The sequence below is a fragment of the Macaca nemestrina genome, chromosome 4 (genome assembly GCF_043159975.1).
Source record: "Macaca nemestrina isolate mMacNem1 chromosome 4, mMacNem.hap1, whole genome shotgun sequence".
NCBI classification, from domain to species: Eukaryota; Metazoa; Chordata; class Mammalia; order Primates; family Cercopithecidae; genus Macaca; species Macaca nemestrina.
In genome coordinates this window covers 179,424,971-179,440,244 of record NC_092128.1, presented here as the reverse complement: position 1 = coordinate 179,440,244, position 15,274 = coordinate 179,424,971, and the positions used below count along the sequence as shown (strand labels likewise).

The window sequence follows — 15,274 nt, the reverse complement described above, 5'->3', positions numbered from 1 at the left end:
CCCGTCAAAACAGATACCATTTGACCAGGCGTGGTGTCTCACGCCTGTAATCCCAACACTTTGGGAGGCTGGGGAGGGAGGATTACTTGAGCCCCAGGAGTTTGAGACCAGCCTGGGCAACATGACAAGAGCCCCATCCCTAGAAAAAAGGTTTGAAAAATTAGCCGTGTGCAGTTGTGTGCACCTGTGGTCTCAGGAGGCTGAAGCAGGAGAATCTCTTAAGCCCAGGAGATCAAGGCTGCAGTGAGCCACGTTCAGGCCACTGCATGCCAGCCTGGGCGACAGAGCAAGACAGCATCTCCAAAAACAAACAAACAGATATCATTTGACATTTTAATACCTTTTCATCTTGAATGTGAGCCACACCTGCATCACAAGTATACATGTGTTCCCCTTTCCATTCTCTACAGTGTAAATTATCTCTAGGTTACCACCTTCCATCTAAAACGGAGGCAGACTCTCTGGTTTACTAGGCTGTGGATTAAGCAATAAAGTGATACTTCTTTCCAACTAATTTCTTTGTCACTGGTGACCTACGTTAAAAAGGTGCCTCCTCGCCAGGCGCGGTGACTCATGCCTGTAATCCCAGCACTTTGGGAGGCCAAGGCGGGCGGATCACCTGAGGTCAGGAGTTCAAGACCAGCCTGACCAATATGATGAAACCCCGTCTCTACTAAAAATACAAAAGTTAGCCAGGTGTGGTGGCATGCACCTGTAGTCTCAGCTACTCAGGTGGCTGAGGCAGGAGAATTGCTTAAACCCGGGAGGCAGAGGTTGCAGTGAGCCAAGATCGCACCACTGCGCTCCAGCCTGGGCAACAAGAGCAAAACTCTGTCTCAAAAAAAAAAAAAAAAAAACCAAAAGTGCCTCCTCAAGTCCTCAGCGCAACTTCCATCAGATTGAACTGCAGGTACTGAACTCTCTGGCCAGCTTCAGACTGTGAAGATGGCCCTGAGGTTAGTGCCTTCCTATGTCACAGCGACAGCATCGCACATTAGGAAATTCAACTGTGACAACATCTCTCAAGGGGAGGTAGCAACACTAGCTTCTAGAGGCCTCAACCCTCTCATCCAGGCAGCCAGGGGTCTCCTGAGCTAAGACAAGACTCCAATGTATATGACTGCCACCTTCGGTCGACAGCATCACTTTGTACATTGAGCCCACAACTCTCATGCTTACTTCTAACAAAGAGAACACATGATCATCCCGGCCTAGAGAAAGCAAAGGCAGACATAAATTGCTAAGTAAAGATACTTTGTTTGGTCCGGGTACAGTGGCTCATACCTGTAATCCCAGCACTTTGTGAGGCTAAGGTGAGAGGATCGCTTGAGCCCAGGAGTTCGAGACCAGCCTGGTCAACATGACAAAACCCTGTCTCCCCTAAAAATAGGCCAGGTGCAGTAGCTCACACTTGTAATCCCAGCACTTTGGGAGACCAAGGCAGGCAGATCACCGGAGGTCAGGAGTTAAGATACCAGCCTGGCCAACATGGCAAAACCCCATCTCTACTAAAAATACAAAAATTAGCTGGATATGGTGGCACACGCCTGTAATCCTAGCTACTTGAGAGGCAGAGGCAGGAGAATCGTTTGAACCCAGGAGGTGGAGGTTATAGCGAGCCGAGATCATGCCACTGCATTCCAGCCTGGAAGACAGAGCGAGACTGCATCTCAAAAAATAAAAAAGAAAAAAATATACATATATAATATGTGTATGTGTGTGTGTACATATATATATATTATATATATATATCGTGTGTGTGTGTGTGTGTGTGTGTGTGTGAAATTAGCACGGCATGGTGGCACATGCCTGTGGTCCCAGCTACTCAGGAAACTGAGGTTGAAGGATCGCCTGAGCCCAGGAGGTCGAGGCTACAGTGAGCCGAGACAGTGTCACTGCACTCCAGCATGGGCAACAGAGCAAGACCCTGTCTCAAAAAACAAAAAAGATACTTTTTTTGCTTTGAAAAACCAATCTAAAAAACTAACCTATTTAGATACCAAATTGTATATGAAATAAAATCTCAACTCTCTCTTTAGAATAAATAGATCCACAAAAATGCTAAGGAAATATACTACAACATTAACGAGGGTTACTTCTGGTGGGAAGATGATGGGTGATTCCCATCTTTTTCACTTCACTTCGTTACTAATAGAATAAGCACCGTTACCTTTAAAATCAGAAAACAAACACAACTACCTTCCAAAGTTTAATCAATAAACTCCTTAGAAGTGAAATCTAACAATCACTTCAAATACTCTAAAATTCAACAGAGTAAAATCTCGAATTACTTTCTCCTCTTCCTAATTCTTATTTAAAAGGAGTCCCTCCATGAAGTGTGTGCGCTTTCACGAGGATGCCAGGGGGGACTCACTGATTTTCACACGGGATAACGGTGAACCGCTCCAGTTTCAGAAACTCATCAAAAAGAGGATTTACAATGTTAAGATGTGCATGTCCCCAAGTTAAAAATGGATACTGAATACAACGGCACCCATGTTTCTGGAGAAAAATCAGTACACGTGTCACTTCTGTTACAGAAATCCATTTACAGTGTCTGTCCCACTCCACGGAAGCCCTGGTCTCAGGCACCTCCAGCTTCACCGTCTCCCTGCACACACCGGGGGCCTGGTAAGTGTCAAGCAGAAGCCGGGGTCCCATCAAGGGTCCAGACTCTCCGTGCCTCCTTTGTTTTCATCGAGTCTGGGCCGCTTTAGCTCTGGGGGACTGCCCTGAGCATCTCCAGGCGTCTCTGCAACATTAACAAACATAAGGTTGGCAAGTAAATGAAGAATTCTGGAAGTCAAGGGCTGACATTTACAGAATACAGAGCCAAGACATGGAACTGAGCTGCCTGGCAAGATCCTATACTGATAGAAGGGAAGGGTCTATAGAGTGGTTCTCAACCAGGGGTGATTTTGCCTCTCAAGGGACAGTGGGCAATGCCTAGTGGCATTTTAGAATGTCATGGGCAAGCCGGGCACGGTGGCTCACGCCTGTAATCCCAGCACTTTGGGAGGCTGAGGCGGGTGGATCATTTGAGGTCAGGAGTTGAAGACCAGCCTGGCCAATATGGTGAAACTCTGTCTCTACTACAAATACAAAAATTACCCGGGTGTGGTGGTGCATGCCTGTAGTCCCAGCTACTCGGGAGGCCAAGGCAGGAGAATTGCTTGAACCCGGGAGGTGGAGGTTGCAGTGAGCCGAAATCGTGTCACTGCATTCCAGCCTGGGCAACAGGCGAGACTCCATCTCAAAAAAAAAGGAAAAAAAAAAAAAAAAAGAATGTCATGGCCAAGAAGTAGCACCCAGGGATGCTGCTAAACATCCTGTAATACACAGGACAGTCCCCTACAACTGAGAATTACCTGGCCCAAAAGGTCAATAGCCATCAGGTGGAGACACTTGAGCTAAACGATCTCCTACTGAACCCACTCCATGGCTCACCAGTATGCTCTCACTGGCCAGGTGCCTCCCTGCTGAGGGGTCAACACGCAGCCAGTGGGTTTAAACAATGGTTCCAATAAGGTGCATCCTTGCTGTCTCAGAACTGACTTAAAATTAGATGGCATTAATTTCCAAAAGAACAAAAGAAAAGATATTGCACCTTTAATTATATTAAACCAGTAACAATATTACGTACCTGACTGAATTTCTTCTGTAGAAGGGGTGGAAATCACACTGGTTGGTACAGAATTTGGTGGAGTGTCTGTCTTTAAGGGTGTTAAGTTTATTCTCCTTCATTTAAAAAAACAAAAAGTAGAGGGGTGCATGGTTCATTAGTATCACAGGAATTATTTATGTACCATACCAACCTTCAAAACTACCAAAGGAAATACTTAGATTTTCAGCTGAACATATGGTTCAAGGCATTAAATAGTAAGATGTGACCACTTGTTTAACAACTGAGGGTTACATTCATGTATTAAGTTAAACCATCACATTTATAATAGTCAACTTAAACCATAACCAGTCATGTAAAAGTTTCAAAACCTGTGTTCTGTTCATTATCCATGGTTTTGTGACCACTCTGCTGGCTGCTGTAAAAGGCAGTCAGATATGGCTTCTACACATAGAAAGTGCCAAAACACAGATAATACTTTTTAAAAATCCACAGTGTTGGGTTGGGCGAGATGGCTCATGCTTGTAATCCCAGCAGTTTGGGAGGCCGAGGCGGGCAGATCACTTGAGCTCAGGAGTTTTTGACCAGCCTGACCAACATGGCGAAACCCCATCTCTACTAAAAATACAAAAAGTCAGCCAGGCATGGTGGCACATACCTGTAATCCCAGCTACCTGAGAGGCTGAGGTAGGACAATCACTTGAACCCAGAAGGCGGAGGTTGCAGTGAGCAGAGAGCGTGCCATCGCACTCCAGCCTGGGCAACAGAGCGAGACCCTGTCTCACATGAATAAATAAATAAATAAAAACCCAGAGTCTTAATTTTCAACAACTATTCTTGTTTGTAGAAGATTACACCTTCAAGAAGCTTGGTAAATAATTCAGAAGAAATCAAGAGGGGGAAAATAATTTAATACCAAAAATAGTTCAAGGAATACCTTCCGTCACATAAAAACAAATAGAAAAATTGTAAAATACGTTGCTAATCTGTAGAAAGAAATGAGAGATTTTAAGAGGGCAGTAAAGCCAGCAACCCACACACATATTATGAACTTGCCAAAGAAGACCTGTGGGCACAGGAGAGGCTGAGAGGCACAGGGCGCTCTGTCCAGCTCGGCGTCCCCACCACTCCCCTCTGCATGCCACTCCCCAGCCCTCCTCCTGACTCAGTTTATGGGCAGGCTGGGAGGCAGAGGGCCTGGTGGAGAAGGAACTACACAGGATCAGAGGAGTAACTGGATATCAGCCGCAGGGAAGGATGGAAACGGGAGGCTGTGCTGCCTGACGGCGAGGGATGTGCTAAGCGGCTCTGTCCAGCAGGAGTGGCAGACACAGGCGTGCGTGCCAGACACAGACGTAAGCAGGGAAGAAATGACTCTGCACCTCCCTGGGGATTATTTATGAGATCAGGACCCCCGTTTCTCACGGACCAGACTGCTGGAGACATCAAACGGAGTCTCAGGAAGACACTCCTGGAATTGCCTACATCCTGGGCAGGACAGCGTAAATAAAACACAGGCTCTGCTTCCTGTCCTTGGGGGCTCATAACCAGCAGGGAAACTGAAGCATCAAAGCACCTGCTACAGAATCTGATGTGTGGTGACAAGGGAAAGGCTGAAGGGCCACAGAGCCTGCAAACAGAGAGGCTACATTCACATGGGTCTTTCAGAAGACTCCTGGCGTCACCAAGAGGAAGAGAGGTACAGGGTTTCCCCAGAGAAGGGAAGGACAGAAGCCTCAAAGGGCAGAGTGTGCTCTGGGAAGATGACATTCAGGACTGGGCTAGAGATGAAGGCCACGGACTCAGGAGAGAGAGTGGCCACAGTCCTGGATGACAGGCTGCAGCCAAATCACAAGCCTGGGCTTTATTTGACAGGCAGGAACTGAAGGAACAAACAGGCCTATATGCAAGAAATGACACTCTCGGATTTGAAGTTAAGAATCTCTCTGGCAACCTACTGGCATGAAGTATTCGCCGCCTGGAATTTCACCTGCGGCAGGGTGGGAGCGTTCTGTTTGCATTTCACGTTTCATTTTGCAATGACAACTTGTTCCAACAAGGTCTTACCGGGGCGTTGTCTTGCTCCAGGCTTGCAGTGTGTTCAGAGTGACCCTCCGGGATGGGTGGCCTTTTGTGTTTTGACTACTGGGCTGCAGGGTCTTCTCCTCTGAAGGCCCCGGCAAGGGGCTTTTGACAGCAGGAGTGATGGAGGGAGGGTCTCTGATGGCTGTTGGGGCTGGGGCCTGTCTGGCTTGAGGAGGGGTTGTGCCGGGGCTGCTGGGGTCTTGGCTTCTGCTGGCAGGGGCTCCCTCTACTGGTCTGGGTCCTGGCGAAGACCCTCGATGTGTCTGACTCTTGGTTTTCTTTGCTGTATCAGGAGTTCTCATGCTCAAAACTGGCTTCTCTTTCAAAGGAATTCCAAGTTCATCTTTCTCAAATGTCACAAACGAGCAGTAACCGTCCGTGGAAGAAATGGCCAAGAAGGCGCCATCGCTGGACCTTCATCCCCAAAATAGGGAAAAGTTACAGACCTTACCAACACTCTCACATCTAGTTAGAAGAGGGAAGTTCAAGCAAAATCACAAGCTTGTCTGAAGGCAAAGACCAGGGAAAAGATACGACTGGAAAAGAGTGTGTGATAGCAACTCACTCATGCAGTTTCATCACGATTTGCTAAGTCACTGCAACCTATCTGTGCTACTAGCAACTTGCACTTGAATAGGCCGGGCACAGTGGCTCACACCTGTAATCCCAGCACTTTGGGAGGCCAAGGCAGGTGGATCATTTGAGGTCAGGAGTTCAAGACCAGCCTGGCCAACCTGGTGAAACCCTGTCTCTACTACAAATACAAAGAAATTAGCCAGGCATGGTGGCAGGCGCCTATAATCCCACCTACTCGGGAGGCTGAGGCAGGAGAATCGCTTGAACCCAGGAAGCAGAGGTTGTAGTGAGCTGAGACTGCCACTGCACTCCAGCCTGGGTGACAAACTGAGACTCCATTTCAAAAAAAAAACTCACACTGAGCCAAGCAAGCTGCGGGGGCTGAATTGGGGACCCAAAGGTGGTGGAAGGGCAGGGGTGAGTGACATTCTCTAGACAGGCCCAGCTCGGGGCACTTCCCTGTCCTGGGCAGCAGGGACATGCAGGGGAGAGCTTCTTCCCAGAGGGCCTCAGGAATCCCCAGATGGCCAGGGAGTCTACAGGGCCTCCGCTCAGTTTATCAGAGTCCAGTTAACCCCACAAGGCAATCTGAATGCCATCAAAACCCACCAGTGTGAAAATAGGAAGCAAGTATGATGGCAAACTAGAAATGGCTTTTCCTTTTAATGTTGATTCCTTTAAAAAATAAAATTGGGCCAGGTGCAGTAGCTCATGCCTGTAATGCCAGCACTTTGGGAGGCTGAGGCAGGAGGATCGCTTGAGCCCAGGAGCTTGAGACCAGCCTGGCCGACATGGCGAAACCCCATCTCTACTAAACCACAAGAATTAGCCAGGCGTAGTAGTGCACACCTGTAATCCCAGCTACTTGGGAAGCTGAGGCATGAAAATCACTTGAACCTGGGAGGTGGAGGTTGCAGTGAAACGAGATCACACCACTGCACTCCAGCCTGGGCGACAAGAGTGATACTTGGTCTCAAAAAAGCAAATAAGAAACAAAATTGGTGAATATGTCCCCCAAAGCCATCTTTAGTAACGAAATGCTCCCTAACCCCAGGGTCTCTTCCAGGGTACGGCCATGGGCTCCTTCACTCACTCTCCCTCATTAGCAGCCACTCACCATGAAATGTCACTGAGCGTGTGGTAATGTATATTAGACACGTAACCGAAAGGGAAGGACTGCTGGGTGTCATACAGAAGCACGGAGTCCTCCGAGGCCACAGCAAACACGAGGCGGTAGGGCAGAGTCATCAGCTCCACACCTGGGGGTCGGGGACAGAGACAAAGTAAAACCACAGAAACAAGGCTTCTGACCGGGCACAATGGCTCATGCCTAGAATCCCAGCACTTTGGGAGGCCGAGCTGGGTGGATCACTTGAGCTCAGGAGTTTGAGACCAGCCTAAGCAACATGGCAAAACCCCGTCTCTATCAAAAATACAAAAGTTAGCCAGGCATGCGGGTGTGTGCCTGTAGTCCCAACTACTCAGGAGGCTGAGACAGGAGAATCACTTGAACCCAGGAGGCGGAGGTTGCAGTGAGCTGAGATTGTGCCACTGCACTCCAGCCTTGGCGGCAGAGGAAGACTCTATCTCAAATAAAAAAAAGAGAATATTTATAGGAATAAAATACATCCAGCATCCACTAAGGTCAAATTCAGTGTCTGGTATCTAATCAAAAAGTACCAGGCAAACAAAGAAACAGGGAGATATGACCCACAAGGAGGAGAAAAAAAATCAAAACCAACCTGTATACAAGGACATTAAAAGAGCTATTATAACTGTATTCTATAGGCTTAAGAAGCAAGAGGAAACTGAGTGGGCAGATCACCTGAGGTCAGGAGTTCGAAACCAGCCTGGCCAACATGGCAAAACCTTATCTCTACCAAAAATAAAAACATTAGCTGGGTGTGGTGGCACACACCTGTAATCCCAGCTACTCGGGAGGCTGAGGTGGGAGATTCACTTGAACCTGGGAGGTGGAGGCTGCAGTGAGCCGAGATTATACCACTGCACTCCAGCCTGGGCAACAGAGAAAGACTCCTTCTCAAAAAAAAAAAAAAAAAAAAAAAAGAAAGCAGCAAGAGGAAAGATGGAGCGTGGAGAGGCACAAATATATAAGGAAGACCCAAAGTGAACCTCTAGAGATGAGAACCACAACAACGAAAAACACGCCAGATGGGACCAAGGGCAGGGCATGCAGAAGAAAGGGTTAGCAAACTCAAAACACAGCTATACAGACTTCCAAAATCAAACACTGGAAGAAGAAAAAAACAAAAAAAGTAAGCAGTATCAAAGGCCAGGAATGAATTTCAAAGGACCTAATATAACACATGTGCAATGGGGAGTACTTGAATAAGAGAAGGGGATGACAGAAATAATATTTGAAGGAAAAATGGCTGAAACTCCCAAATGTAATAAAAACTATAAACTGATAGGTCTATGAAGTTCAGTGAACCCCAAGCACAAGAAAACATAAAGAAAATGGCTGGGCGTGGTGGCTCACACCTATAATCCCAGTACTTTGGGAGACCGAGGTGGGTGGATCACCTGAGGTCAGGAGTTCGAGACCAGCCTGGCCAACATGGCAAAACCCCGTCTCTACTAAAAATACAAAAATTAGCTGGGTGTGGTGGCGTGTGCGTATAATCCCAGCTACTCTGGAGGACAGGTTGGGAGGCAGAGGTTGCAATGAGCTGAGATTGCACCACTGCACTCCAGCCTGGGCGACAGAGCAAGATTCCATCTCAAAAAAAAAAAAAAAAGAGAAAAGAAAAGTGATAATGAGAGACATAGACAAACAAAAGGAGTACGGCTATTCCTTTTAAAGTGCCTTAAGAAAATAAATCCTGAAAAAAGAAAAAAAAAAAAACTGACATGTATTTTGATAACCTCAGTCTTTGCTCCAGCTTTTAAGAATAACTAAACCGGGCCAGGCACGGGGGCTCACACCTGTAATCCCAGCACTTTGGGAGGCCGAGGCAGGTGGATCACTTGAGTCCAGGAGCTCAAGACCAGCCTTGGTAACATGCTGAAACTCTGTCGCTACCAAAAATACAAAAATTAACCAGTCTCATAACCTGGTCTCAAAATAAATAAATAAATAGATTTAAATGTAAAAATAAAATATTTTAAAAATAACTGAACTGAACCAAACCCACATACACACCTTTCCCTGTAAGACAGAATCCGAATCTCCACCCCACTCTGGTGACCCGTTTCGGAGAGAAAACATAATGCACCCTGAGGCACTGAGGATACCTGTTTCCACCACTGGCCTCAGTTCAAAGTAGACCGGACAGCAGCGAACAGCAAGAGTGGCTTTTCCAGGACACGGAAGATGAGCGATGGGCCTAAGGGATTAATTGCAGTGTTAGGAAAAGGCACTGTGACTCAGCGAAAGCAAAAATAAAAGGTAAACATTTCGGCAGGGCACGGTGGCTCACGCCTATAATCCCAGCACTTTGGGAGGAGGAGGCAGGCAGATCTCCTGAGGTCAGGAGATCGAGACCAGCCTGACCAACATGACAAAACCCCATCTCTACTAAAAAAAAAATACAGGCCGGGTGCAGTGACTCATGCTTGTATTCCCAGCACTTTGAGAGGCTGAGGCAAGCGAATCACTTGAGGTCAGGAGTTTGAAACCAGCCTGGCCAACATGGTGAAACTTCATCTCTACTAAAAACAGAAAAATTAGCTGGGGGTGGTGGCGGGCACCTGTAGTCCCAGCTACTCGGGAGGCTGAGGCAGGAGAACCACTTGAACCCGGGAGGCAGAGGTTGCAGCGAGCAGAGATCGCACCATTGCACTCCAGCATGTGCAACAAGAGCAAAACTCCGACTAAAATAAAGGTAAATATTTCAAACATTTCCTTGACTGCATACCTTTTAAGATTCTTCCTGGAGAAAACATAAGTGGTATTCATTACATTTTCACCAGATTCCACACATCCAGCTGGGGAGCAGGGAAGGGAGGGAGAGGAAAGAAAAGTCACTGTTTCAGCAAACTGTTCTGTTCTGTTCACCAACGGAAACTCAAGAGCCTTCAGTTCCGGTTTGCAAAATAGCTCCCCCTGAAGTTATACTCTCTAGACAATGTTGTGACTGAGCACAAAAACAAATATTCCAGCACTGTCTGGTCTCGGCCTTTACTCCAGTTCTACCTACTTGTCATCTCCACCTACCTGTGGGCAGTCCCTGGGGACCCGGTTCTGATCTTGGGCCGGGAGAACATAGTGAGCCTTTGCCACAGGGCACCTTTGAGCCTCCAGGCAATTCCTCGATTGATGCACCGTGACTAGATTCAGCTGCCCAGGCTCCTTTCTCCCTAAGACCCTCATCTCTATTCCCTGGATTCCAGCCTTGGATGCTATCCAAAGGCTGAGACTAGCCTTTCCCCAACTTCCCTATCCAGCCATGAGGCTGCCAGGAGACCTTGCCCTCTGCTGAAACCTCCAGCCTCCTTCAGAACCTGACTTTGCTCTGGGGAACAGTCTCCATCTGAGAGCTCTTCTCCACTCACCCCGTGCTGTACTTAAAACAGTTCAGGCCTGTCAGAGTGACCATCATACACTGCTGCTCTTACACTAACATCTCCCTGTTTTATGTTATTTCTTGATACATATACACACACATAACTTTACATATGACCGTTTCATATCTACCAGGGAGGGCAGTAGACAGTATCAATAGTCTTTTTTTTTTTTTTTAATTAATACATTCTACATAGCTGCCCTCTTTTCTTTTGAGACAGAGTCTTGCTCTGTCACCCAGGCAAGACTGGGTTTTGGCTCACTGCAACCTCCACCTCCAGGGTTCAAGCAATTCTCCTGCCTCAGCCTCCTGACTAGCTGGGATTACAGGCGCCTGCCACGATGTCCGGCTAATTTTCGTATTTTTAGTAGAGATGGGGCTTCACCATGTCGGCCAGAGGGATCTCAAACTCCTGACCTCAAGTGATCTGCCCTTCTCGGCCTCCCAAAGTTCTGGGATTACAGGCATGAGCCACTGCACCCAGGCCCCTCTTTTCATCCCACTCCATTCTTCCATCCCCAAGAAATCCATTTTAACATTCAACAAACCATTATGTCATCTGTATATTTCCCCCATGCTCACAAAATCATTACAATCAGTTATAACTCAATCACATATATACCTCTATGATTTTTTTTTTTTTGAGACAGAGTCTAGCTCTGTCGCCCAGGCTGGAGTGCAGTGGCACGATCTCGGCTCACTGCAAGCTCCGCCTCCCAGGTTCACGCCATTCTTCTGCCTCAGCCTCCCGAGTAGCTGGGACTACAGGCGCCCACCACCACACCTGGCGAATCTTTTTGTATTTTTAGTAGAGATGGGATTTCACCGTGTTTGCCAGGATGGTCTCGATCTCCTGAACTCATGATCCACCCACCTTGGCCTCCCAAAGTGCTGGGATTACAGGTGTGAGCCACCGCGCCTGGCGGAGGATTTTTTTTTATTTAGTCCATTTGTTTTACAAAGCAGGGTATTATTGACACTTCTCCTTATTTTGCTAGTTTCAATCCACTACTCATGAAAATTAACTTGCATAGCACTGATGCATTATTTTTTTGTAGCTGCATAATATTTACTGCAAGATTCATTCACCCAACCTCTGTTAATGAGTATTTATTTGCTTTTGGTTTTTTACCACTATAAACAATGCTTGCAATAAGCATACTTGAACATACACTTTTTTTTTTTTTTTTTTTTTTTTTGAGACAGAGTCTCACTCTGTTGCCCAGGCTGGAGTGCATTGGCGTGATCTTGGCTCACTGCAACCTCTGCCTCCTGGGTTGGAGCAATTCTCCTGCCTCAGCCTCCTGAGTAGCTGGGACTACAGGTGTGCATCACCACGCCTGGCTAATTTTTGTATTTTTAGTAGAGACAGGGTTTTGCCATGTTGGCCAGGCTGGTCTTGAACTCCAGACCTCAGGTGATTCACCCACCTTGGCCTACCAGAGTGCTGGGATCACAGGCTTGAGCCACCACGCCCGGCCAGTTTCCAGTCTTAATTGGGTCTTCTCCATTCGTAGAATGTCCTTCTATATTTCCTTATAAGAGTTTTCTATTTTTACCTTTTGTGTTTAAGTACTGAATTCACTTGGAATTTATTTTTTATATCTAGGGAAGGGGTCCAATTTTATCTTCTTCCACATATCTGGCTACCCCGGCACTACTCATTCAATAACAGAGTCCTCCCTTTGCAAGATCCATCTCTTGTACAACATGGTGATTATGGTTCATAACAATGTACTATATTCCTGAAAAATGCTAAGAGAGTAGATATAAAGTGTTCAAACCACAGAAATCCTAATTATGTGAGATCATGCTATGCTAATTAGCTAGATTTAGTCATTCCACAACATATATATACTTCAAAACATGTCATACACAACTACATACAATTTCATCTGTCAATTAAAAAAAAAGAGAGGAGGCTGGGTGTGGTGGCTCATGCCTGTAATCCCAGCACTTTGGGAGGCTGAGGCAGGTGGATCGCCTGAGGTCAGGAGTTCGAGACCACCCTGGCCAACACGGTGAAACCTTGTCTCTACTGAAAATACAAAAATTAGCTGGGCATGGTGGCAGGCGCCTGTAATCCCAGCTACTCGGGAGGCTGAGGCAGAAGAATCGCTTGAACCTGGGAGATGGAGGTTGCAGTGAGCCAAGATCACGCCAATGCACTCAAGCCTGGGCGACAAGGGTGAAACTCTGTCTCAAAAAAAAGAGGAATAGGTCTTCGTCCAATCTCAACACTTCCCAGCCTTCTTAATGACAAATTCTTGTCCTATTTGCCTTCAGTGTCTAATTCCCTTGAGAATTATTTAAGTAACATACAATTAATTACAAATAAATAACAGATTTTTTTTCCACTGGAACAGTACCTGAGGTCATATATTAAATTGCCTTATATCCTGAGATCTTCTTCTGAACTCTGTGTTCTGGTCCACTAATCTATTTGTTTGGTCCTCTAGCAACACCATACTGATTGGATAAAAGTAGTGTTATAGTATCTTCTGACATGTGGCGAGGCAAATGCCCTCCCAACCAAGTATCACTGGGTTTTTTTCATACTTCCTTGGCTGTTCTTCAGCATTTATTCTACTAAACAAAGCTGAAATTTCATCCAATTAAAAAAAAAAAAAAAACTTTAATGCAATTCTAATTGGAAATGAAATTGGTATGTTAATTGTTAGAACATGATATATCTTTCCATTTGTTCAGAACTTGTTTTATAACCTTCAATAAGACCTTCTAGGCTTCTCCATAAAGGTCCTGCCCCTTCCTTATTAAATTTACTTCTGCCGGGGTGTGGTGGCTCACACCTGTAATCCCAGCTCTTTGGGAGGCTGAGATGGGAAGGCTGCTTGAGCCCAGGAGTTTAAGACCAGCCTGGGCAACACAGCAAGACCCTGTCTCTACAAAAAAATAAGAAAATTAGCCGGGCATGGTGCTACATGCCCATGGTCTCAGCTACTAGGGAGGCTGAGATGGGAGGATTCCCTGAACTCAGGAGATCAGGGCTGCAGTGATGCAGTGGGCCATGATCACACCACCATACTCCAGCCTGGGTGACAGAGTGAGACCCTATCTCAAAATAAATAAATAAATAAATACATTTACTCCATGTGTTTTGCAGGCTTTGCACTACAATGAATAAAATATTTCTCCTCCTTCCATTTCTAAGTACTCACTGCCAATATAGACGAAAGATCACAGATTTTTATATATTTTACACTATTCAGCCATCTTATCAAATTATTTTAAAAATTCTAATAGTATTTTTTTTTTTTTTGAGACGGAGTCTCGCTCTGTCACCCAGGCTGGAGTGCAGTGGCCGGATCTCAGCTCACTGCAAGCTCTGTTCTAATAGTATTTTTTAAATCTCTTGGATTTTCTAGAAACACAATCGTATTACAGATTTTTATCTCTTCTTTTCCGATCTTTGTAATTTCATTTTCCTGTTTTTCCCACACTAACACCACAAAGAATAATAATGTTGATAACAGACATCCACCCTGCTTGATTTTAATTGAAAATATTTTTAGAGTGGCCACTTAGTAAAGGATTTGAAACCGGGGCCGGGCACGGTGGCTCACACACCTGTAACCTGTAATCCCAGCCCTTTGGGAAGCCAAGGTGGGCAAATCACCTGAGATAAGGAGTTTGGGACCAGTCTGGCCAACATGGCGAAACCCCGTCTCTACTAAAAACACAAAAATCATCTAGTCATGGTGGCAGGCACCTGTAATCTCAGCTACTCAGGAGGCTGAGGCAGGAGAATTGCTTGAACCCAGGAGGTGGAGGCTACAGTGAGCCAAGATGGTGCCACTGCACTCCAGCTGGGGTGACCAAGCGAGAGATTCCTTTTAAAAAAAAAAAAAAAAAAAAGGCCAGGCGCGGTGGCTCACGCCTGTAATCCCAGCACTTTGGGAGGCTGAGGCAGGTGGATCATAAGGTCAGCAGTTTGAGACCAGCCTAAGCAACATGGTAAAACCCTGTCTCTACTAAAAACACAAAAAAATTAGTGGGGAGTGGTAGCGCACGCCTGTAATCCCAGCTACTCAGGAGGCTGAAGTAGGAGAATCGCTTGAACCCAGGAGGCGGAGGTTGCAGTGGTGAGCGGAGATCGCACCACTGCACTCCAGCCTGGGCAACAGAGCGAGATTCTGTCTCGAAAGGAAAAATGATTTATTACTGGGTTTAGTGAATAACTTCTAATAAATGTTTAGTAACTAACTTTAGTAAATATAACCTAAACAATTATTCTTGGGCCTGAGACTTCTTGAGCCACAGTGTCGTTCCCACATGTTCTGCAGTGTTCTTTAAAGCCCTACCCACACAGCTGCATGTGTGATTCACACCCTTCTCAGGCACTCCCTGGCTCAGCTGGGATGGGACTCAGTGGCAAAGCTGGCCGGTGCCCTCCCGTTTGGCCCAACCCTGGGCTCTGTTGTCATCTTTGTGCACAGGATGGTCC

General features: G+C 46.3%; 1 protein-coding gene across 4 annotated transcripts in view; it reads right to left on the bottom strand.

Annotated features, from left to right (window-relative positions):
• Positions 1–2,196: 2,196 nt before the first annotated feature.
• LOC105472661 (chromatin assembly factor 1 subunit B) overlaps positions 2,197–15,274 on the bottom strand; it is a 31,054-nt gene continuing 17,976 nt past the window's right edge. For 3 of the 4 annotated variants that reach the window (XM_011726123.3, XM_011726121.3, XM_011726122.3), the window contains exons 9-14: positions 10,162–10,231; positions 9,539–9,630; positions 7,401–7,542; positions 5,690–6,121; positions 3,644–3,738; positions 2,197–2,752 (exon numbers count right to left, since the gene is read on the bottom strand). In XM_011726123.3, the coding sequence (XP_011724425.1) occupies positions 2,661–2,752; positions 3,644–3,738; positions 5,690–6,121; positions 7,401–7,542; positions 9,539–9,630; positions 10,162–10,231 (923 nt within the window). In that variant the 3' untranslated portion in view covers positions 2,197–2,660. The remainder of the gene's footprint in view (positions 2,753–3,643; positions 3,739–5,689; positions 6,122–7,400; positions 7,543–9,538; positions 9,631–10,161; positions 10,232–15,274) is intronic. The other variant, XM_011726124.3, reaches the window with a different exon arrangement.